Source organism: Loxodonta africana, chromosome 1 (assembly GCF_030014295.1).
Source record: "Loxodonta africana isolate mLoxAfr1 chromosome 1, mLoxAfr1.hap2, whole genome shotgun sequence".
Lineage (NCBI taxonomy): Eukaryota > Metazoa > Chordata > Mammalia > Proboscidea > Elephantidae > Loxodonta > Loxodonta africana.
In genome coordinates, this window is record NC_087342.1 from 41729121 (window position 1) to 41754665 (window position 25545).

Consider the following 25545-nt stretch of genomic DNA (forward strand, 5'->3'; position numbering starts at 1 on the left):
GCTTGGGGGCGGGGTGGGCAGGGTTCAAAGCTCCCGGCGCCAGGGACGGAGGGCAGCGTTCAAGGCTGTAGCCGCGGGGCGGGTCGAGGGCGCGGAGCCGGCCGAGGGCGCGGGGCGGGGCGGGGCGGGGCGCGGGGCGTGGGGCGGGGCGGGGCGAGGGCGCGGGGCGGGGCGAGGGCGCGGGGCGGGGCGAGGGCGCGGGGCGGGGGCGAGGGCGCGGGGCGGGGGCGAGGGCGAGGGCGCGGGGCGGCGGGTTGCGCAGCACCACCCCAGGAACGCGCAGCCTAGGGCGCTCCCGCCAGCGTGCGTCCAGGCTGTGTATTGACCCCTTGCGGCTCCCATTTTCACTTCCCGGCCGGCGGGTTCGCTTCCGTAGGGTGAGTTCTCCCCGCATCCGGGGGGAGGTTGGAGGGGACGGGGCTGGGCGCGGGGACTGAACGCACGGTCCCTGTGGTGCGTGCGGCACGGGACGTGGACCATTTGGAACATTCCGGTTCTTGGCTCTCTGCCCATCATCTGCCCCGACCCTGGGAAGTCGGGGCTGTAGTGTCCGCACGTCACCAATGAGGAGACGGGGCAGCGCCGCGACATGGGTTGCCCGAGATCTCCTTGGGAATGGGGTGTCCCTGTCAGACCTGGGCGGACCCCCAGGGACTACGTCCTTCCTACACGTAGAACAGGCCGCCGTGGTTCAGACCAGTCTTCCTCAAGGTTTTGTGGCAATCTGTAACAAAACCTAAAAAATACCACCTCTAACCTTTAATCTCTCTGATATTAAATATTGATATTTCAGCTAAAGAAATCCAAGAAAGAGAAAACGTATTTAATAATTTGTGCTTCCACATACACCCGTTTCCGTCGAGTCGATTCTGACTTATAACCACCCCAAAGGACAGAGTAGAGCTGCCCCATAGGGTTTCCAGGGAGAGCCTGGTGGATTCGGACTACCGACCTTTTGGTGAGCAGCCGTGGCTCTTAACCTCTGCGCCACCGGGTTTCCATATGCTTCCAGAAGTGCAATTTATAGTGTTTAAAAGATGGAAATCCCCTGCGTGTCCAGGAACAGGAAGGGAAAGGGCCCGCGGGCTTGCAAACAGCAGTGCATCCCGGGGAGCTATCCTGCCCTTAGAGCAATGAGCAGGGCGTCCCCTGGGAGGGGGCCTCAGCGCTGGAGGCTGAAAGGATGAACTAGCTATGCATCAGAAATATCAGCAGATTTGAGGTGGTAGATGTAGCTTAATAACTATGCGGTTTTTTTCTCCTATAACAGTGTCTAAGTGCCTTGTTTCTAGCAAAGGAGGAAAACTGTCAGCCTTGGAGAATGGCGCTAAGGGAGTCAGGACACCTGGGCTTGAGTCTTTTCTGATATTTTGGGTGTCTCACGTCCTGGATCTCAGTTTCTTACTCTGTGCAGCTAGAGGACTTGACCTAGATGGGTACTCCCCAACTGGAATGCCTCGTGCGGTCAGGCTGGTGATGTGGACATGTAAGCTGGGCTCGAGGGACCGTGGGGGCTGGGGGCGTGGGGAGGCTAAAGAATGCACGCCGTGCCTGAGGCGTATGCACTGAAAGCATCTGGTCCAAACTAAGATGGTCTTGGGCCCTCACTTTAGGCCACAGGATGAGGTGCTCCCCAGTCTGCCCTGACACCAGTGCTCTTTTAAAGATAAACGGACCATGCCACTCCTCCTGAAGATGCCCCGATGGCTTTCTGGGAGGCTAGGATGAATCCCCTGCCCCTGACCTGCGAGCCCAGCTTAGTGGACCCCAGCTCCTCCCTGACTGCATCTCCCACCACCAAATTCCTTTTTTTAAAAAAATCACAGTCCGGCCATGCACTTGCTGTTTCTTGACCTCCCCAGGCCAGCTCCCACCTGAGGGCCCTCCCACTGCCTGGGCCTCTGTGCCCCCAGGTCTTTGGCCAGCTCCGTATGGTCATTCACTTCCCTGCTCAGAGACACCTGGGGCAAGCCTACTACCATAGCAGTCATAGCCCTGTGGTTTTATCCACCCACGCACTGTTTTCTTGATATTGCTCACCACCTTCCAAGATTCTGTGGTGGCTTTCATTGCCTGCTTGTTTATTGTTACAACCACGCTCCCCCAAGAGTATGGCGCTTCCTTCTTCTCTGTTACAGTCACTTCTGTCCTGTGCACCTGGTGCAGTACTAGCAGAAAGCTGCCAATCAGTAATTAGGAATTGAGTTTCTCTCACTACTAGTAATAGAGTCAACTCCACCAGGTGAAATAAAATGAGGGGCTTGATCTCATGTAAAAGAAATCTGGAGGCTGGCAATCCAGAATCATCTCACAGCTCTCAGAAGCCATCAGGAATCCAGGTGCCCACCATCCTTAGACCATAGCCTCTATCCTAGGACAACAAGATGTCTGGCTGGGCCCGGGTCACTGTTCCACACTCCACGGAAAAAGGAGAGTGGCAGGGGCCAGAACGGTACTCGCAGCTGAGCCCTGGTGAATGACTTCTGCTTACTCCTCATTGACTCCCCTATCTCAAGGGAAGCTGGGCACATTGACACCCTGAATGAATCAGGGTTCTGTTTATGTTGGGTAGCCAAGAGGTGGGTTGGCAGAGACTATGATCCAATCCCTAACTTCTCAGTCACTGTTGTTGTTAGGTGCCGTCGAGTCGGTTCCGACTCATAGCAGTCCTATGCACAATAGAACAAAACACTGCCCAGTCCTGAGCCATCCTCACAATCATTGTTATGCTTGAGCTCATTGTTGCAGCCACTGTGTCAATCCACCTCGTTGAGGGTCTTCCTCTTTTCTGCTGACCCTCTATGCTGCCAAGCATGATGTCCTTCTCCAGGGACTGATCCCTCCTGACAACATGTCCAAAGTAGGTAAGACGCAGTCTCACCATCCTTGCTTCCAAGGAGCATTCTGGTTGTACTTCTTCTAAGACAGATTTGTTCATTCTTTTGGCAGTCCATGGTATATTCAATATTCTTCACCAATACCACAATTCAAAGACATTAATTCTTCTTTGGTCTTCCTTATTCATTGTCCAGCTTTCACATGCATATAATGCAATTGGAAACACCATGGCTTGGGTCAGGCGCACCTTAGTCTTCAATATGACATCTTTGCTCTTCAGCACTTCACAGAGGTCCTTTGCAGCAGATGTACCCAATGCAATGCATCTTTTGATTTCTTGACTGCTGCTTCCATGGCTGTTGATTGTGGATCCAAGTAAAATGAAATCCGTGACAACTTCAGTGTTTTCTCCGTTTATCATGATATTGCTCATTGGTCCAGTTGTGAGGATTTTTGTTTTCTTTATGTTGAGGTGCAATCCGTACTGAAGGCTGTGGTCTTTGATCTTCATTAGTAAGTGCTTCAAGTCCTCCTCACTTTCAGCAAGCAAGGTTGTGTCATCTGCATAACGCAGGTTGTTAATGAAGCTTCCTCCAATCCTGATGCCTCGTTCTTCTTCATATAGTCCAGCTTCTCAGATTATTTGCTCAGCATACAGATTGAATAGGTATGGTGAAAGAATACAACCCTGACACACACCTTTCCTGACTTTAAGCCAATCGGTATCCCCTCGTTCTGTCTGAACAACTGCCTCTCGATCTATGTAAGGGTTCCTCATGAGCACAATTAAGTGTTCTGGAATTCCCATTCTTCGCAACGTTATCCGTAATTTGTTATGATCCACACAGTTCAATGCCTTTGCATAGTCAATACAACACAGGTAAACATCCTTCTGGTATTCTCTGCTTTCAGCCAGGATCCATCTGACATCAGCAATGATATCCCTGGTTCCACGTCCTCTTCTGAAACCAGCCTGAATTTCTGGCAGCTGCCTGTCGATATACTGCTGCAGCCGTTTTTGAATGATCTTCAGCGAAATTTTCCTTGTGTGTGATAATAATGATATTGTTCTATAATTTCCACATTCGGTTGGATCACCTTACTTGGGAATAGGCATAAATATGGATCTCTTCCAGTCAGTTGGCCAGGAAGCTGTCTTCCATATTTCTTAGCATAGACGAGTGAACACATCCAGCACTGCATCTGTTTGTTGAAATGTGTAAATTGATATTCCATCAATTCCTGGAGCCTTGTTTTTCGCCAATGCCTTCAGAGAAGCTTGGACTTCTTCCTTCAGTACCATCGGTTCCTGATCATATGCTGTCTCTTGAAATGATTGAACATCGAGTTAATTCTTTTTGGTATAGTGACTCTGTGTATTCCTTTCATCTTCTTTTGATGTTCCCTTCATTGTTTAATACTTTCCCCATAGAATGCTTCACTGTTGCAACTCGAGGCTTGAATTTTTTCTTCACTTCTTTCAGCTTGAGAAACGCCGAGCGTCTTCTTCCCTTTTGGTTTTCCATCTCCAGCTCTTTGCACATGTCATTATAATACTTGACTTTCTCTTCCTGAGACGCCCTTTGAAATCTTCTGTTCAGTTCTTTTAGTTCATCAATTCTTCCTTTTGCTTTAGCTGCTTGACACTCAAGAGCAAGTTTCAGTCTCCTCTGATATCTGTCTTGGTCTTTTCTTTCTTTCCTGTCTTTTCAGTGACCTCTTGCTTTCTTTACGGATGATGTCCTTGATGTCATTCCACAACTCATCTGATCTTCGGTCACTAGTGTTCAATGCGTCAATCTGTTCTTCAGATGGTCTCTAAATTCAGGTGGGATGTACTCAAGGTCATATTTTGGCTGTCATGGACTTGCTCTGATTTTCTTCAGTTTCAGATTGAATTTCCTTATGAGCAATTGATGGTCTGTTCCACAGTCGGCCCCTTGCCTTCTTCTGACTGATGATATTGAGCTTTGCTATCGTCTTTTTCCACCAGTGTAGTCAATTTGATTTCGGTATGTTCCATCTGGCGAGGTCCATGTGTATAGTCACCGTTTATGTTGGTGAAAGAAGGTGTTTGCAATGAAGAAGTCATTGCTCTTGCAAAATTCTATCATTCGATCTCTGGCATTGTTTCTGTCACCAAGGCCATACTTTCCAGCTACTGATCCTTCTTCTTTATTTCCACCTTTCGCATTCTAATCACCAGTAATTATCAATGCATCTTGATTGCATGTTCGATCAATTTCAGACTGCAGCAGCTGATAAAAATCTTTTACTTCTTCATCTTTGGCCCTAGTGTTTGGTGCGTAAATTTCAATAATAATCGTATTAACTGGTCTTCCTTGTAGGCGTATGGATATTATCCTATCACTGACAGCGTTGTACTTCATGATTCATCTTGAAACATTCTTTTGGACAATGAATGCAACACCATTCCTCTTCAAGTTGTCATTCCCAGCATAGTAGACTATATGATTGTCCAATTCAAAATGGCTGATACCAGTCCATTTCAGCTCACTAATGCCTAGGATATTGATGTTTATGCGTTCCATTTCTTTTTTTTCTTTTAATAATTTTTATTGAGCTTTAAGTGAATGTTTACAAATCAAGTCAGTCTGTCGCATATAAGCTTATATACACCTTACTGCCTACTCCCACTTACTCTCCCCCGATGAGTCAGCCCTTCCAGTCTCTCCTTTCGTGACAATTTTGCCAGTTTCTAACCCTCTCTACCCTCCAATCTCCCCTCCAGACAGGAGATGCCAACACAGTCTCAAGTGTCCACCTGATACTAGTAGCTCACTCTTCATTAGCATCTCTCTCCAACCCATTGTCCAGTCCCTTCCATGTCTGATGAGTTGTCTTCGGGAATGGTTCCTGTCCTGGGCCAACAGAAGGTTTGGGGACCATGACCGCCGGGATTCCTCTAGTCTCAGTTAGACCATTAAGTCTGGTCTTTTTATGAGAATCTGCGGTCTGCATGCCACTGATCTCCTGCTCCCTCGGGGGTTCTCTGTTGTGCTCCCTGTCAGGGCAGTCATTGGTTGTGGCCGGGCACCATCTAGTTCTTCTGGTCTCAGGATGATGTAAGTCTCTGGTTCATGTGGCCCTTTCTGTCTCTTGGACTCATAGTCATCGTGTGACCTTGGTGTTCTTCATTCTCCTTTGATCCAGGTGGGTTGAGACTAATTGATGCATCTTAGATGGCCGCTTGTTACCATTTAAGATCCCAGACGTCACATTTCAAAGTGGGATGCAGAATGTTTTCATAATAGAATTATTTTGCCAATTGACTTAGATGTCCCCTTAAGCCATAGTCCCCAACCCCCCGCCCTTGCTCTGCTGACCTTTGAGGCATTCAGTTTATCCCGGAAACTTCTTTGCTTTTGGTCCAGCCCAGTTGAGCTGACCTTCCATGTATTGAGTATTCTCCTTCCCTTCACCTAAAGTAGTTCTTATCTACTAACTAATCAGTAAATAACCCTCTCCCACCCTCCCTCCCTCCCCGCCTCGTAACCACAAAAGTATGTGTTCTTCTCAGTTTATACTATTTCTCAAGATCTTGTAATAGTGGTCTTATACAATATTTGTCCTTTTGCCTCTGACTAATTTCACTCAGTATAATGCCTTCCAGGTTCCTCCATGTTATGAAATGTTTCACAGATTCGTCACTGTTCTTTATCGATGCGTAGTATTCCATTGTGTGAATATACCACAATTTATTTAACCATTCATCCGTTGATGGGCACCTTGTTTGCTTCCAGCTTTTTGCTATTGTAAACAGAGCTCCAATAAACATGGGTATGCATATATCTGTTCGTGTAAAGGCTCTTATTTCTCTAGGGTATATTCAGAGGAGTGGGATTTCTGGGTCGTATGGTAGTTCTATTTCTAACTTTGCAAGAAAATGCCAGATAGATTTCCAAAGTGGTTGTACCATTTTACATTGCCACCAGCAGTGTATAAGAGTTCCGATCTCTCCGCAGCCTCTCCAACATTTATTATTTTGTATTTTTTGGATTAATGCCAGCCTTGTTGGAGTGAGATGGAATCTCATCGTAGTTTTAATTTGTATTTCTCTAATGGCTAATGATCGAGAGCATTTTCTCATGTATCTGTGAGCTGCCTGAATATCTCCTTTAGTGAAGTGCATGTTCATATCCTTTGCCCACTTCTTGATTGGGTTGTTTGTCTTTTTATGGTTGAGTTTTAACAGAATCATATAGAGTTTAGAGATCAGGCGCTGGTCGGAGATGTCATAGCTGAAAATTCTTTCCCAATCTGTAGGTGGTCTTTTTACTCTTTGGGCGAAGTCTTTAGATGAGCATAGGTGTTTGATTTTTAGAAGCTCCCAGTTATCTGGTTTCTCTTCGTCATTTTTGGTAATGTTTTGTCTTCTGTTTATGCCTTGCATTAGGGCTCCTAGGGTTGTCCCTATTTTTTCTTCCATGATCTTTATCGTTTTAGTCTTTATGTTTAGGTCTTTGATCCACTTGGAGTTAGTTTTTGTGCATGGTGTGAGGTATGAGTCCTGTTTCATTTTTTTGCAAATGGATATCCAGTTATGCCAGCACCATTTGTTAAAAAGGCTATCTTCTCCCCAATTAACTGACACTGGGCCTTTGTCAAATATCAGCTGCTCATATGTGGATGGATTTATATCTGGGTTCTCAATTCTGTTCCACTGGTCTATGTGTCTGTTGTTGTAGCAGTACCAGGCTGTTTTGACTACTGTGGCTGTACAATAGGTTCTAAAATCAGGTAGAGTGAGGCCTCCCACTTTCTTCTTCTTTTTCAGTAATGCTTTGCTTATCCGAGGCTTCTTTCCCTTCCATATGAAGTTGGTGATTTGTTTCTCCATCACATTAAAAAATGTCATTGGAATTTGGATCGGAAGTGCATTGTATGTATAGATGGCTTTTGGTAGAATAGAGATTTTTACTATGTTAAGTCTTCCTATCCATGAGCAAGGTATGTTTTTCCATTTAAGTAGGTCCTTTTTAATTCTTGCACTAGTACTTTGTAGTTTTCTTTGTATAGGTCTGTTACATCTTTGGTAAGATTTATTCCTGAGTATTTTATCTTCTTTGGGGTTACTGTGAATGGTATTGATTTGGTGATTTCCTCTTCGATGTTCTTTTTGTTGGTGTAGAGGAATCCAAGTGATTTTTGTGTGTTTATCTTATAACCTGAGACTCTGCCAAACTCTTCTATTAGTTTCAGTAGTTTTCTGGAGGATCCTTAGGGTTTTCTGTGTATAAGATCATGTCATCTGCAAATAGAGATAATTTTACTTCTTCCTTGCCAATCCGGATGCCATTTATTTCTTTGTCTAGCCTAATTGCTCTGGCTAGGACCTCTAGCACAGTGTTGAATAAGAGCAGTGATAAAGGGCATCCTTGTCTGGTTCCCGTTCTCAAGGGAAATGCGTTCAGGCTGTCGCCATTTAGAGTGATGTTGGCCGTTGGCTTTGTATAGATGCCCTTTATTATGTTGAGGAATTTTCCTTCAATTCCTATTTTCCTGAGAGTTTTTATCATAAATGGGTGTTGGACTTTGTCAAATGCCTTTCCTGCATCAATTGATAAGATCATGTGGTTTTTGTCTTTTGTTTTATTTATATGGTGGATTACATTAATGGTTTTTCTAATATTAAACCAGCCTTGCATACCTGGTATAAATCCCACTTAGTCGTGGTGGATTATTTTTTTGATACGTTGTTGAATTCCATTTGCTAGAATTTTGTTGAGGATTTTTGCATCTGTGTTCATGAGGGATATAGGTCTGTAATTTTCCTTTTTTGTGATGTCTTTACCTGGTTTTGGTATCAGGGAAATGGTGGCTTCATAGAATGAGTTAGGTAGTATTCCATCATTTTCTATGCTTTGAAATACCTTTAGTAGTAGTGGTGTTAACTCCTCTCTGAAAGTTTGGTAGAACTCTGCAGTAAAGCCGTCTGGGCCAGGGCTTTTTTTTTGTTGGGAGTTTTTTGATTGCCGTTTCAATCTCTTTTTTTGTTATGGGTCTATTTAGTTGTTCTACTTCTGATTGTGTTAGTTTAGGTAGGTAGTGTTTTTCTAGGAATTCCTCCATTTCGTCTAGGTTTGCAGATTTGTTAGAGTACAATTTTTCATAATAATCTGATATGATTCTTTTAATTTCAGTTGGGTCTGTTGTGATGTGGCCCATCTCGTTTCTTATTCGGGTTATTTGTTTCCTATCCTGTATTTCTTTAGTCAGTCTGGCCAATGGTTTATCAATTTTGTCAATTTTTTCAAAGAACCAGCTTTTGGCTTTGTTAATTCTTTCAATTGTTTTTCTGTTCTCTAATTCAATTCGTTCAGCTCTAATTTTTATTATTTGTTTTCTTCTGGTGCCTGATGGATTCTTTTGTTGCTCACTTTCTTTTTGTTCAAATTGTAGGGACAATTCTCTGATTTTGGCTCTTTCTTCTTTACGTATGTGTGCATTTATCGATATAAATTGACCTCTGAGCACTGCTTTTGGTGTGTCCCAGAGGTTTTGATAGGAAGTGTTTTCATTCTTGTTGCATTCTATGAATTTCTTTATTCCCTCCTTAATGTCTTCTATAACCCAGTCTTTTTTGAGCAGGGTATTGTTCAGTTTCCAAGTATTTGATTTCTTTTCCCTAATTTTTCTGTTATTGTTTTCCACTTTTATGGCCTTATGGTCTGAGAAGATGCTTTGTAATGTTTCGATGTTTTGGACTCTGCAAAGGTTTGTTTTATGACCTAATATGTGGTCTATTGTAGATGATGTTTCATGTGCACTAGAAACAAAAGTATACTTTGCAGCAGTTGGGTGAAGTGTTCTGTATAAGTCAATGAGGTCAAGTTGGTAGATTGTAGCAATTAGGTCTTCCATGTCTCTATTGAGCTTCTTACTGGATGTCCTGTCCTTCCCCAAAAGTAGTGTGTTGAAGTCTCCTAGTATAATTGTGGAGGTGTCCATCTCACTATTCAGTTCTGTTAAAGTTTGTTTTATGTATCTTGCAGCCCTGTCATTGGGTGCATAAATATTTAATATGGTTATATCTTCCTGGTCAATTGTCCATTTAATCATTATGTAGTGTCCTTCTTTATCCTTTGTGGTGGATTGAACTGTAAAGTCTATTTTGTCAGAAATTAATATTGCTACTCCTGCTCTTTTTTGCTTATTGTTTGCTTGATATATTTTTTCCATCCTTTGAGTTTTAGTTTCTTTGTGTCTCTAAGTCTAAGGTGTGTCTCTTGTAAGCAGCATATAGACGGATCGTGTTTCTTTGTCTGAGACTCTCTGTCTCTTTATTGGTGCATTTAGTCCATTTACGTTCAGCATAATTATAGATAAGTATGTGTTTAGTGCTGTCATTTTGATGCTTTTTTATGTGTGTTGTTGACAATTTCATTTTTCCACTTACTTTTTTGTGCTGAGACGTTTTTCTTTGTAAATTGTGTGTTCCTCATTTTCATAGTATTTGACTTTATGTTTGCTGAGTCATTATGTTTTTCTCGGTTTTTATTTTGAGTTATGGAGTTGTTATATCTCTTTGTGGTTACCTTAATATTTACCCCTATTTTTCTAAGTAAAAACCTAACTTGTATTGTCCTATATTGCCTTGTATCCCTCTCCATATGGCAGTTCTATGCCTCCTGTATTTAGTCCCTCTTTTTGATTATTGTGATCTTTTACATCATGACATCAATGTTTCCCTGTTTTAAGTGGTTTTTTTCTTTTTAAAATTAATCTTAATTTGTCTTGTGATTTCCCTATTTGAGTTGATATCAGGATGTTCTAGTCTGTGACCTTGTCTTGTGCTGGTATCTGGTATTATTGGTTTTCTGACCAATTTCCTTTAGTATTTCTTATAGCTTTGATTTGGTTTTTGCAAATTCTCTAAGCTTGTGTTTAGCTGTAAATGTTTTAATTTCGCCTTCATATTTGAGAGAGATTTTTGCTGGATATATGATCCTTGGCTGGCAGTTTTTCTCCCTCAGTGCTCTATATATGTCATCCCATTGCCTTCTTGACTGCATGGTTTTTGCTGAGTAGTCTAAACTTATTCTTATTGATTCTCTTTTGTAGGAGACCTTTCTTTTATACCTGGCTGCTTTTAAAATTTTCTCTTTATCTTTGGTTTTGGCAAGTTTGATGATAATATGTCTTGGTGATTTTCTTTTTGGATCAATCTTAAATGGGGTTCGATGAGCATCTTGGATAGGTATCCTTTCGTCTTTCATGATGTCAGGAAAGTTTTCTGCCAACAGATCTTCAACTATTCTCTCTTTGTTTTCTGTTATCCCTCCCTGTTCTGGGACTCCAATCACATGCTAGTTATTCTTCTTGATAGAGTGCCACATGATTCTTAGGGTTTCTTCATTTTTTTTAATTCTTTTATCTGATTTTTTTTCAGCTATATTGGTGTCAATTCCCTGGTCCTCCAGATCTCCCACCCTGCATTCCAATTGCTCGAGTCTGCTCCTCTGACTTCCTATTGAGTTGTCTAATTCTGTCATTTTATTGTTAATCTTTTGGATTTCTGAATGCTGTCTCTATGGATTCTTGCAACTTATTAATTTTTCCACTATGTTCTTGAATAATCTTTTTGTGTTCTTCAACTGCTTTATCAGAGTGTTCCTTGGCTTTTTCTGTAGATTGCCTTATTTCATTTCTGAGGTCATCCCTGATGTCTTGAAGCATTCTGTAAATTAGTTTTTTACATTCTGCATCTAGCAATTCCAGGATTGTATCTTCATTTGGGAAAGATTTTGATTCTTTAGTTTGGGGATTTGTACAAGCAATCATGGTCTGCTTCTTTATGTGGTTTGATATCGACTGCTGTCTCCGAGCCATCACTAAGATATTGTAGTGATTTATTCTATATTTGCTCACTGAGTCTTATTTTGTTTTGTTTTCTTTCAATATACATAGATGAGCTACTAGATTGCGCTGTCTTGATTGTTGTAGCCCTTGACTCACTTATGTCCTATTACCAGGTGGTCTGGGCTGTTACCAGATATATAAGCCTAAGAGTCCATTCACTATTCTTGAGTCGAATCTGCATTTGGGTCATCAAGTGTGTGGTGCAGACTGTCACCTATCCACCTAGAGAAGTAGTGGTGATAGTTGTGTGCACCAGATTCTAGTAGCAGCGGGGGGTCAGGATGCTGAGAGGCTTCCCCCAAGTGCCAGTGAGGTAGGTGTGTCTCTATTCCTAAAGCACTTTGGTGGGTGGGCTCTGCAGCTGAACCTTAGGCCCCCAATGCAAGTACCTCTACAGATTGGTAGGTGTCACCTTCCTTAGACCCCTAAGGCAGGAGGCTAGGTGGTCTGGGGGGAGCTTCAGCCCCCAGTTCCCTGTTGTGGGTCACTGAGGGCTCTGTTGAATACGCAGAGATATCAGACCTGGGAAACTTTTCTTTCCAGTAATCCGCTAAAACGATTACAATTAGATCCCTATCAGAATTGACTTTGCATTATAATAGCCACCTTGTTCCCTGTAGGGATGAAACCCCAAGACTGTGGGTCACATATGCTTGGCTGGAGCTGGCTCTGTGTTTTTGGTCCAATTATGGAAGGGTTTTTGGTCCCTGGGTTTTTTGTAGCTGGTTCTCTGAGGCCAGGAGAATGGGTTAGGAAAAGACCAAAAAAAAAGAAAGAAAAAACGCAGCGCACTTCACTCTCTGGCTCAGGAAATTCCGATGTTAATGAAGCCGCCTAGGAAGGGGAGGGGAGGGGAGGGTTCAGATAAATAGGAGAGAGTAGCACCCCGGAATATAGACAAAGTTACTTATCTAGCTTGGGATGATCGTTTTATCTGAGATTCCCGAGGGGCGTGTTGACTGTGTGCGCTGGCTGGGTAGAGATTGCCCCTGAGGGTCAGGCCCGCGTCTCGTGCTTGCGCTGTCTCAGAAGCTGTGGTTAGTTCCTCCGCACCCAGTCCAAAGCCCAGCGCCAAGGTTCCCCGGCTGGGACGCCGCACTTCCGGCTCCAAAACCAGTTGCTACCTCCCGGTGACTTCTCCTCCTGTCAGCCGCGTTGCTGCGCTGTCTGCGTGCACTGGCTGGGCTTCCCCCAAGGTCACTTCTGGGGGCTAGGGCTGCATCCCATGTTTACGCCCTCTCAGGATGCCGTGCTCAGCTCCCCTGCGCCCAGTCCAAAGCGCGGCGCCAAGGTTTCTTGCCTGGGACACTGGCTCCAGGCTCTGAAAACAGTCGCTGCTCTCCCGTGGTTGTTTGTTCTCTGTCTCTGTCACTCAGATCAACACTTTAGATCTGTGTTTGATGGTCAGGGTTCATAGATTGTCATGTACGTGATCGATTCACTTGTTTTTCCGAGTCTTTGTTGCAAGAGGGATCCGAGGTAGCTTCTACCTAGTCAGCCATCTTCCCATTTCATTTTTGATGATTTCCAATTTTCCTAGATTCATACTTTATACATCCCACGTTCCGATTATTAATGGATGTTTACAGGTGTTTCATCTCATTTTGAGTTGTGCCACATCAGCGAATGAAGGTCCCGAAAGCTTTACTCCATTCACGTCATTAAGGTCGACTGTGCTTTCAAGAGGCAGCTCTTCCCCAGTCATCTTCTGAGTGCCTTCCAACCTGGGGGGCTCATCTTCCAGCACTTTATCAGACAGTGTTCCACTGGTATTATAATGTTTTCACTGGCTAATGCTTTTCTGAAGTAGACTGCCAGGTCCTTCTTCCTAGTCTGTCTTAGTCTGGAAGCTCAGCTGAAACCTGTCCTCCATGGGAGACCCTGCTGATATCTGAATACCGGTGGCATAGCTTCCAGCATCATAGCAACATGCAAGCCCCCACAGTACGACAAACTGACAGACATTTATGGCCGGTCAGTAGTCAACTTAAATGAGTGGCAAGTGTTTAGTGTATTAGCCCCCTGTCTTAATTACGTAGTGCTGCTACAACAGAAATACCACAACTGGATGGCTTTAAGTAGGAGAAATTTATTCGCTCACAGTCTGGTGGCTAGAAGCCAAATTCTGGGCATCATCTCTAGGGGAAGGCTTTCTCTCTCTGTTGGCTCTGGAGGAAGGCCCTTGTCATCAATCGTACCCAGTCAAGGAGCTTCTCAGCGCAGGGACCCCAAGTCCGAAAGACGCGCTCTACTGCCAGTACTGCTTTCATGGTGGTAGGAGGTCCCCATGTCTCTCTGCTTACTTCTCTTTTATATCTCAAAAGAGATTGGCTCAAGACACAGTCCAATCCCGTAGATCGAGTCCTGCCTCATGAACATAACTGTCGCTATTCCATCTCATCAATATCATAGAGACAGGATTTATAACAAATAGGAAAATCACACCAGAGTACAAAATGGTGGACAGCCATACAATACTGCAAATCATGGCCTAGCCAAATTGATGCACATATTTTGGGGGGACACAACTCAGTCCATGACAACCCCGTTCCAATCAGAGCTATTAGCTCCCTCTTGGCTTATGGCCACGTCCCACTCTCTAACTCCTAGGACTCCCTCAACTCAGCTCCAGTGACTATTTTCTACTCCTCTCTGTCCCCAGGGCACCTACCTTCTGGTCCAGACATTCCCCACCACCCCCTCAGACAGCAATGCTCTACATATCTCAGCCCTGCTGCCCCTGGGGCATATGGAGGTGTTGAACAGAACCCTGAAAGGTGCTGATCCAGGCCCTGCCGTAGATAAGCCTGATTTCTCTTTGTCTCTGTGTTCTTTTTGTTATCCTGTAAAGATGTACAGATAACATGGGAAAATCACCATGCAGACATAACACGTGTCACCACCTTACCACTGAGGAACGCTCATCCATTTTATCTGGTGGCGAGTGCAGGTACCTTGTGTCTCCCAGAATGAGGCAGTTGTTTCAGAGATGGCTGGACAAGGTGAGGCTATAGTCCTCCCTCCTGCATTTGAGGTCCCGTAGGGAGAACTAACATTCCTCTAGAGCCTTAATCTCAGCCATGCCATGAGGTGGGATTTTGTCCCTGACTTTGTGGATAAGGAGATGAAGGCCCAGAGAGGTAAAGTCATAATAGCAGAGCTGGAATTTGACCAAGTGCCTCTGACTGGGAAGTCCCTGCTGTCTTCATTGGCCTAGGCTCCCAGTCAGGAACTTTTGAGACCTCTCGATGAGAACCAGATCTAAACCAGTTCCTGCATTTTCAGGTAAGGAAAAAGGCCCAACAACACCTAGTAGCATCACCTCAGCTCCATTAACCTGACTGAGGAGCCCAGGCTGCAGACTGTGACTGGGAGGTTCACTAATACCCCTGCTGTGTGATCATCTAGAGGGCAGAACTTGGGGAGAGGGAAGGAGGGCAAGGGTGAGGCTCCTACTTCCTATCTGTTGTCTCCTTTCCCAGCACGTCTCTCAGTGGCTGCTTTTACAGAAGGATCTGAGTCCTTTCAGAACGAAAAGTATTGGTTTTGACTCCTGCATGATTTCTCTTCTGCAGCCTACATTTCCAGAGGACCCCTTGCCTCTTTTGAGAAGCATTCTTCTGACATGTTTGCATGTCATCCAGGAGGCCATCATCCAGAAGCGATGGTGAGGCCTGGAGGCAGCACGTCTGACCTTGCCACCTGGGTCTTCTCTTCTGCCAGTGTTTATTTTCTCTTCTAGATTGTTGGGCTCACCCAGGAGAGGGCTGCCTCTGAAAGCCACAGGCCTCCACACCGAATCCCTTTCTCCTCAGGATCAGCAGCAGACCCTCCTTTTTGCAGTATACTGCATAGAAAGCATCCATCTTTCTAGAAGATGGCAGGTAACTGTTAGCTATGGGCGAGTTAAACTTTTTTTAATTAAAATTTAATTAGAAATTGAATACATTGCTTATTATAAAAAATCCAAACAGCATTGAGATTTTGCGTATAACATGGATCACTATCTGGAAATTATCTCCTTTGTAGTTTTATTCCCCATTTTGACCCTGCCAGAATTTAAGTTCCTTGAAAGTAGGGACCATGCCCACTTTGCTCCAGCCCCTAGAATCATGCCTGGGGCATAGTAGGTGCTCAGTTGAGGGAATGATCCCCAGGAGTAACCACAGTAAAAGATTTGGTATCAATCCATGTTTACTTTTGGCTCCACTCATGGTAAACACACACACACACACACACACACACAATTCTGCAGTTTCTTTTTTTTTTTTCATTCAGCAGTCTAACATGGAAACCCTTCCATTTCAGAGCATACGAATATACCTTGTTGTAAATATTATAGTGTTGATTAGGGTTTTTCAACCTGGGCGCTATTGTCTTTTTGGGTGGTGGATGCGCTCCTGTGCATTGTAGGATATCAAGCAGCATCCCTGGCCTCTACTCACTAGATTCCAGTAGCATCCCCAAAACGTCTCCAGACATTGTCACATGTCCCCTGGGTGGCAAAATTGCCTCCATTTGAGAAGTACCAGTGTTGATGTTTCATTTTCTCCATTCTCCTGTTAAACACTCATGTACCCGTCCCCATTTCCATCGAGTTGATTCTAACTTATAGCAATCCTATAGGGCAGAGTAGAACTGTCCCATAGGGTTTCTGAGGAGCGGCTGGTGGATTCAAACTGCTGACCTTTTGGTTAGCAGCCAAGCTCTTAACCACTACACCACCAGGGTTCCAAACACTCAGGTAGAGTTCCTTTATAACGAATGAGTCTGAGGAGTTAAAATAAAAATGTTAATCATCAGTCTAACTCATGGAAGTCAACCTTTACACTCACCTGAGTGCTGTGAAACCATTTGCTTCATACTAGTATGTATTTCTCCTCAAGGGCCTACACTAACAAATTTAATCAAGACTTAACATTTTAGTCTTAGATGTACCATGGCAAATTTAAGCAAATCCCAAGCTGCGTCCAAAAGAAATAAGTACATGATATAGAGTCTTTTGAAAGAGGAAAATCCAGTCTATTGATTAGTGATACAACCATACCTGTAAGACCTAATTCTTCTCGGAGTCCTTTATCATGAACGCATCACCAAAACCTGTAACGGAAGCCCTGCCTTCCCTAGGATGTCCAATTGGTGATAACTGTCATATTTATGTGGACCAAGAGGAGAAGCTAAGCTTGACAGAATAACTACAATTCCTTTTTTTTTTTTTTTTATCATACTTGAGATGAAGGTTTACAGAACAAACTAGTTTCTCATTAAACGGTTAGTACACATATTGTTTTATGACATTGGTTAACAACCCCACAACATGTCAACACTCTCCCTTCTTAACCTAAGGTTTACTATCAGCTTTCCTGTCCCCTTCTGCCCTCTAGTCCTTGCCCCAGGGCTGATATGTCCCATTAGTCTCGTTTTGTTTTATGGGCCTGTCCAATCTTTGACTGAAAGGTGAACCTCACGAGTGACTTCATTACTGAGCTGATAGGGTGGTGTCTGGGGGCCATACTCTCATGGTTTCTCCAGTCTCTGTCAGGCCAGCAAGTCTGATCTTTCTTTTTGAGTTAGAATTTTGTTCTACATTTTTCTCTAGCTCTGTCCAGGACCCTCTATTGTGATCCCTGTCAGAGCAGTCAGTGGTGGCAGCCTGGCACCCTCTAGTTGTACTGGACTCAGCCTGGTGGAAAGTATGTTAGATGTGATCCATTAGTCCTTTGGACTAATCTTTCCCTTGTATTTTTAGTTTTCTTCATCGTTCCTTGCTTCCAAAGGGGTGAGACCAGTAGAGTATCCTAGATGGCCGCTTATAGGGTTTCAAGACCCTAGACGATACTTACCAAAATAGAATGTAGAGCATTTTCTTTCTAAACTCTGTTATGCCAGTTGAGCTATATGTTCCCCAAGACCACAGTCCCCACAACCCTCAGCCCAGCAGTTCAGTTCCTCAGGGAGTTTGGATGTATCTATGGAGCTTCCATGACCTTGTCTTGTAAAAGTTATGTTAGCTTTCCCAGTATTGTGTACTGTCTTACCCGTCCCCAAAGTTACCGCTTATCTATGGTCTATTTAGTGTTTTTCGATCCCCACACCTCCCCTCCCTCGTAACCACCAAAGATTGTTTCTTTTTCTGTGTAAACCTTTTCGTGAGTTTTTACAGTCATGGTCTCATACAATATTTGTCCTTTTGTGATTGACTTACTTCACTCAGCATAATGCCCTCCAGATTCATCCATGTTATGAGATTCTTCACAGATTCATTGTTTTTTATCGTTGCATAATACTTCGTTGTGTGTGGTACATCCATTCATCTGTTGATAGGTTGTTTCCATCTTTTTGCTGTTGTGAACAGTGCTGCAGTGAACATGAGTGTGCATTTGTCTATTGGTGTGACAGCTCTTATTTCTCTAGGATATATTCTTAGCAGTGGAATTGCTGGGTCATATTTTTTTTTTTATGGTGTTTCTATTTCTAACTTTCTAAGGAAGCACCATTTTGTTTTCCAAAATGGTTGTATCATTTTGCTTTCCCACCAGCAGTGCATAAGATTTCCAATCTCCCTGCCTGCAGCCTCTCCAACATTTGTTATTTCTTGTTTTTTTGATTTGTGCCAGTGATGCTGGGGGTGAGATGGTATGTCATCGTGGTTTTGATTTGCATTTCTCTGATGGCTAGTGATTTATGCCATTTCCTCATGTGTCTTTTGGCCACTTGAATGTCTTCTTTGGTGAATTGTTCATTTCTTGTGCCCATTTTTCATTTGGATTCTTTGTCTTTTCGTTGTAGAGGTGTTGGATGTTCTTGTAGATTTTAGAGATTTAGACCTTTGCCTGATTTGTAATAGTCAAAAATTTTCTCCCAGTCTGTAGGTTCTCCTTTTACTCTTTTGGTGAAGTCTTTTGATGAGCACAAGTGTTTAATTTTTAGAAGATCCCAGTTATCTAGCTTATCTTCTGGAGTTTCTGTGTTATTGGTTGTGATTTGTATCCTGTTAAGGCCATGTATTACGGTCTCTAGTGTTGATCCTATTTTTTCTTCTATGAACTTCATAGTTTTTGCCTTTATATTTAGGTCTTTGATACATTTTGAATTAGTTTTTGTTTATGGTGTGAATTATGGGTCCTGTTTCATTTTTTTGAAGATGGACATCCCGTTTTACCAGTAGCGTTTGTTAAAAAGACTGCCCTTTCCCCATTTGATGGTCTTTGGGCTCTTGTTGAAGATCAGGTGGCCATAGGTGGATGGATTTACATCTGTGTTCTCAATTCTGTTCCATTGATTGGTCAATGTCGTTGTACCAGTACCAGGCTGTTTTGACAACTGTAGCTGTGTAGTAGGTTCTGAGGTCAGGTAGTGTGAGTCCTCCTTCTTTATTCTTCTTCTATACTGCTTTACTTATCGGGGCTTCTTCTCTTTCCGTATAAAGTTAATGATAAATTTTTCTGGTTCTTTAAAGAATGTTGTTGGTATTTGCACCGTAATTGCATTGTATTTGCAAATCGCTTTTGGTAGAATTGTCATTTTCACAATGTTGAGTCTACCTGTCCATGAGCATGGTATGTTTTTCCATTTATGTAGATCTCTTTTGGTTTCTTGCAGTAGTGTTTTGTAGTTTTGTTTTTATAGGTGTTTTACATCCCTGGTTAGATTTATTCCTAAGTAGTTTGTTTTTTTAGGAGCTGTTATAAATGGTATTATTTTCCTGATTTCCTTTTCATCATTCTCTCTATTGGTGTATAGGAATCCAAGTGACGTTTGTATGTTTATCTTCTATCCTGCCATTGTGCTGAATCTTTCTATTAGTTCTGGTAGTTTTCTCATGGAGTTTTTTGGGTTTTCTATGTATATTCTATCAGTAAATAGGTACAGTTTAACTTCTTCATTACCAATTTGGATGCCTTTTATTTCTTTTTCTTGCCTTACTGCTCGAGCTAGGACTTTCAGCACAGTGTTAAATAGGAATGGTGATAAATGGCATCCTTGTCTTGCTCCTGTTCTCAAGGGGAATGTTTTCAACCTCTCTCCTTCAAGTATGATGTTGGTCATTGGTTTTACATATGGTGTTGAGAAATTCCCCTTCTGTACCTATTTTATTGAGAGTTTTTATCAGGAACGGGTGTTGGACTTTGTCAAAAGCCATTTCTTTGTTGATTGAGATGATTATGTGATTCTTTTCTTTCCTTTTATTCATGTGGTGGGTTATATGGATTGCTTTTCCAATGTTGAAGCATCCTTGCATACCTGGTAGGAATCCTAGTTGGTCATGGTGTATTCTTTTTTTATATAATGCTGAATTCTATTGGCTAGAATTTTGTTGTGAATTTTTACATCTATATTCATGAGAGATATTGGTCTGTAGTTTTCTTTTTTTTGTGGTATATTTGCCCGGTTTTGGTATCAGGGTTATGCTGGCTTCATAGAATGAATATGGAAGTATGGCTCCCTTTTTTATGTTCTAAAATAGTTTGAGTAGTTTGAGTAGTCTTGGTGTAAGCTCTCCTCTGAATGTTTGGTAGAATTCTCCAGTGAAGCCATGTGGGCCAGGGCTTTTTTTTGTTGTTGGGAGTTTTTTTTATTGCCTTTTCATTCTCTTCTCTTGTATGAGCGTGTTCAGATTTTCGACATCATTTTATGTTAGTTTGGGTAAGTAGTGTGTTCCTAGAAATTTGTCCATTTCCTCTAGGTTTTCAAATTTGTTGGAGTATAGTTTTTCATAATACTCTCTTGTGATTCTTTTTATTTCAGCAGGTCTGTTGTAATGTTCCCCGTTTCATTTCTTATTTGGGTTATTTGCATCCACTCCTGTTTTTCTTTTGTCAGTTTGGCCAGTGGTTTGTTGAATTTGTTAATCCTTTCAGAGAACCAAGTTTTGGTTTTGTTGATTCTGTTGTTTTTCTATTCTCTAATTTACTTCTGTTCTGGTCTTTATTATTTCCTTTCTTCTGTTGCCTATGGGCTTCTTTTGCTGTTCTCTTTCTATTTGTTCAAATTGTGGAGCTAAACCTTTGATTTTGTCCCTTTCTTCTTTTTTTGATATGTGCATCTGTTGCTATAAATTGACCTCTGAGGACTGCCTTTACTGTGTCCCAGAAGTTTTGGTGTGATGTGTTTTCATTCTCATTTGATTCTATGAATTTTTTTATTCCATCTCTGATTTCTTCTATTACCCAGTGGTTTTTAAGCAGGGTGTTACTCAGTTTCTATGTAATTGATTTTTTTTTTTCGTAACTCTTCCTGTTGTTAATTTCTACTTTGGTGGCTTGTGGTCAGAGAAGATACTTTGTATTATTTCAGTGTTTTTGGATTTTATTGAGGGTTGCTCTGTGCCCTAAGATGTGATCTATTCTGGAGAACGTTCCATGTGCGTTGGAAAAGAATGTGTACTTTGCAGCTGTTTGTGGGAGTGTTCTGTATATGACTATGTGGTCAAGCTGGCTGATTGTGGCCTTTTGCTCTTCTGCATCTTTGTTGAGTTTCTTTCTAGATGTTCTGTCCTTTACTGAGAATGGTGTTTGAAGCCTCCTGCTATTATTGTGGAATTGTCACTTTCTCTTTTAGGTGCTGGTTGAGTCCGTTGTATGTATTTTGGAGCCCTGTCATTAGGTGTGTAGATGTTTATTATGGTTAAGTGTTCATGATGGATCATCCCTTTAATCATTATGCACTACCCTTCTTTGCCATTTATGGTGGATTTTGTTTTAAAGTCTATTTTATCTGAAATTAGTATCACCACTCTTGCTCTTTTTTGGAAGCTGCTTGCTTGATATATTTTTTCCATCCTTTGATTTTTAATAAATTTACGTCTTTGTTTCTAAGGTGTGTCTCTTGTAGACAACAGATTGATGCATCTTGCTTTTTATCCATTCTGTTGCTCGCTGTCCCTTTATGGGTGCAGTTAGGCCATTTACAGTCACCGTAATTATTGACAGGTGTGAGTTTATTGCTGTCATTTTGTAGTGCTTCTTTTGTGGTGCTGACGTTTTGTTTGTTCTTCTTACTCTCCTGTTCTGAATTCCTTTTGTTTGTGGATTTCTTTTGTTTTTGTAGATTTTGTTTTTATCGAGACTTTGTTTTTCTTCTTCATTTTGATGAGTAGGTTTGTTAACTTTCTTTGTGGTTACCTTGAAATTTACCCTTATCTTTGTAGATTTGAACCATTCTATTATTACTTGGTATCACCTTGCCTTCCTCTCCATTAGAAAGTTCTATACCTACACCTTTTACGACTTTTTATTGTTCCAATGTTGTTGTCATTTACACATTAACCTCGCTGGTTCCCTGTTGTATTTCTTTTGGTTTTGCATAGTCCTCAAGAGCCCATTTCCTAGGTTGCTATCTGGCTGGTACAGTCTTGCGTCCTAGGTTCAGGCTGTGGTCTAATGTTGTTTGTTCCCAGACTGAAGGAGTCCCTTTAATAATTCTTGTAAGTTTGGTTTGGTTTTTATGTTGTTGTTGTTAGGTGCTGTTGAGTCAGTTCCGACTCATAGCGACCCTGTGCACAACAGAACGAAACACTGCCCTGTCCTGAGCCATCCTCACAAGCATTGTTATGTTTGAGCTCATTGTTGCAGCCACTGTGTCAGTCCACCTCGTTGAGGGTCTTCCTCTTTTCTGCTGACCCTCTATGCTGCCAAGCATGATGTCCTTCTCCAGGGACTGATCCCTCCTGACAACATGTCCAAAGTAGGTAAGACGCAGTCTCACCATCTTTGCTTCCAAGGAGCATTCTGGTTGTACTTCTTCTAAGACAGATTTGTTCATTCTTTTGGCAGTCCATGGTATATTCAATATTCTTCACCAATACCACAATTCAAAGACATTAATTCTTCTTTTGTCCTCCTTATTCATTGTCCAGCTTTCACATGCCTATAATGCAATTGAAAACACCATGGCTTGGGTCAGGCGCACCTTAGTCTTCAATATGACATCTTTGCTCTTCAGCACTTCACAGAGGTCCTTTGCAGCAGATGTACCCAATGCAATGCATCTTTTGATTTCTTGACTGCTGCTTCCATGGCTGTTGATTGTGGATCCAAGTAAAATGAAATCCGTGACAACTTCAGTGTTTTCTCCGTTTATCATGATATTGCTCATTGGTCCAGTTGTGAGGATTTTTGTTTTCTTTATGTTGAGGTGCAATCCGTACTGAAGGCTGTGGTCTTTGATCTTCATTAGTAAGTGCTTCAAGTCCTCCTCACTTTCAGCAAGCAAGGTTGTGTCATCTGCATAACGCAGGTTGTTAATGAAGCTTCCTCCAATCCTGATGCCTCGTTCTTCTTCATATAGTCCAGCTTCTCAGATTATTTGCTCAGCATACAGATTGAATAGGTATGGTGAAAGAATACAACCCTGACACACACCTTTCCTGACTTTAAGCCAATCGGTATCCCCTCGTTCTGTCTGAACAGCTGCCTCTTGATCTATGTAAAGGTTCCTCATGAGCACAATTAAGTGTTCTGGAATTCCCATTCTTCGCAACGTTATCCGTAATTTGTTATGATCCACACAGTTCAATGCCTTTGCATAGTCAATACAACACAGGTAAACATCCTTCTGGTATTCTCTGCTTTCAGCCAGGATCCATCTGACATCAGCAATGATATCCCTGGTTCCACGTCCTCTTCTGAAACCAGCCTGAGTTTCTGGCAGTTCCCTGTCGATGTACTGCTGCAACTGCTTTTGAATGATCTTCAGCAGATTTTCCTTGTGTGTGATATTAATGATATTGTTCAATAATTTCCACATTCTGTTGAATCACCTTTCTTTGGAATGGGCACAAATTGGATCTCTTCCTGTTGGTTGGCCAGGTAACTGTCTTCCAAATTTCTCAGCTTAGGCAAATAAGCACCTCCAGCGCTGCATCCGTTTGTTGAAATATCTTAATTGGTATTCCATCAATTCCTGGAGCTTTGTTTTTTGCCAACACCCTCAGTGCACCTTGAACTTCTTGCTTCAGTACCATCAGTTCTTAATCATATACTACCTCCTGAAATAGTTGACCATTGACCAATTCTTTTTAGTACAGTGACTGTGTATTCCTTCTATCTTCTTTTTATTCTTTCTCTGTCATTAAATATTTTCCCCATAGAGTCCTTCAGTATTGCAACTGGAGGCTTGAATTTTTTTCTTCAGTTCTTTCAGCTTGAGAAATACTGAGCATGTTCTTCCCTTTTGTTTTTCTCACACCAAATCTTTGCACATTTCATTACAATACTTTGTCTTTTCGAGACACCGTTTGAAATTTTCTGTTTAATCCATTTGCTTCATCATTTCTTCCATTTGCTTTCGCTACTCTACATTCAAGAGCAATTTTCAGAGTTTCTTCTGGCATTCATTTTGGTCTTTTCTTTCTTTCCTGTCTTTTTAATGATCTTTTTCTTTCCTCATATATGGTGTCCTTGATGTAATTCCAGAACTCATAAGGTCTTTGGTCATTAGTGTTCAGTGCGTCAAATCTGTTCTTGAGATGATCTCTAAATTCAGATGGGATGTACTCAAAGTCATATTTTGGTTTTTGTGGACTTGCTCTGATATTCATCAGCTTCAACTTGAACTTCTGTGTCATGATGATTAACATTGTGTGTCAACTTGGCTGGGCCATTATTCTCAGTGTTTTGGCAGTGGTGTAATGTGATCACTTCCATGTTGAGATTTGATATGTGATCACCCACACGATAGGATCTGCTATGAGTAGCCAGTCAGTTGAAAGGGAGTTTCCTTGGGCGTGTGGCCTGCGTCTGAATAGAAGCAGACATTCTGGCAAGGCTCCAGAGCTTTTGCTCATTCTAGAACCTACAACTGGCTCCTGTTTGTCTGGCCTCTGGTTCTTGGGACTTGAGCTAGCAGCTTACCTGTGGTCTTGCCTGCAAATCGTGAGGTTTGTCAATCTTCACAGCCTGTGAGCAAGATCCGTGCTCTCTGACCTGCAGATCTTGGGTTCATCAGCCCCTGAGGCTACGTGAATCAGGAGAAGCTGCTATTCTGATCCATGGACTTGGGACATTCCAGCCTCTACAACCGTGTGAGGCATTTCCTTGATACAAGTCTCTCTCTCTGTATATGTATTTATATGCTTTTTACTGATTTTGCTTATCTGGAGAACCTAGCCTAAGACACATATGATCAATTGATGATCTGTACCACAGTTGGCACCTGGCCTTGTTCTGACTGATGATACTGAGCTTCTCCATCATCTCTTTCAACAAATGTCATCAGTTTGATTCCTGTGTATTTCATCTGGTGAGGTCCATGTGTAGAGTCACCATTTATGTTGTTGAGTAAAGGTATTTGCAGTGAAGAAGTCATTGGTCTTCCAAAATTTTATCACGCAAATTCCAGTGTGGTTTCTATCACCAAGGCCATATTTTCCAACTACTGATCCTTCGTTTCCAGCTTTCACATTCCAATCACCAGTAATTATCAATGCGTTCTAATTGCATGTTTGATCAATTTCAGACTGCAGAAGTTGGTAAAAATCTTCAGTTTTTTCATCTTTAATGTTAGTGGTCGGTGCGTAAATTTGAATAATAGTCATATTAACTGGTCCTCCTTGTAGCCATATGGATATTATCCCATCACTGACAGTGTTGTCCTTCAGGATAGATCTTAAAATGTTCTTTTTGACAACAAATGTGACATTGTTCCTCTTCAAGTTCTCATTCCCAGCATAGTAGGCCATATGATTATCTGATTCACAATGGCCAATACCAGTCCATCTCAGCTCACTAATGCCTAGGATATAGATCTTATGCAATTCATTTCATTTTTGACAACTTTCAGTTTTCCTAGATTTGTACTTCATGCATTCTACATTCCAGTTAT

The 25545-nt window shown here is 42.3% G+C and overlaps 1 protein-coding gene across 2 annotated transcripts in view; it reads left to right on the forward strand.

Annotated features, from left to right (window-relative positions):
- The first annotated feature begins 241 nt into the window (after positions 1 to 241).
- Positions 242 to 25545, forward strand: part of NQO2 (N-ribosyldihydronicotinamide:quinone dehydrogenase 2) — a 49479-nt gene continuing 24175 nt past the window's right edge. Inside the window, exons 1-2 of one of the 2 annotated variants that reach the window (XM_010597543.3) lie at positions 242 to 377; positions 15464 to 15605. In XM_010597543.3, the coding sequence (XP_010595845.1) occupies positions 15599 to 15605 (7 nt within the window). In that variant the 5' untranslated portion in view covers positions 242 to 377; positions 15464 to 15598. The remainder of the gene's footprint in view (positions 378 to 15463; positions 15606 to 25545) is intronic. The other variant, XM_010597544.3, reaches the window with a different exon arrangement.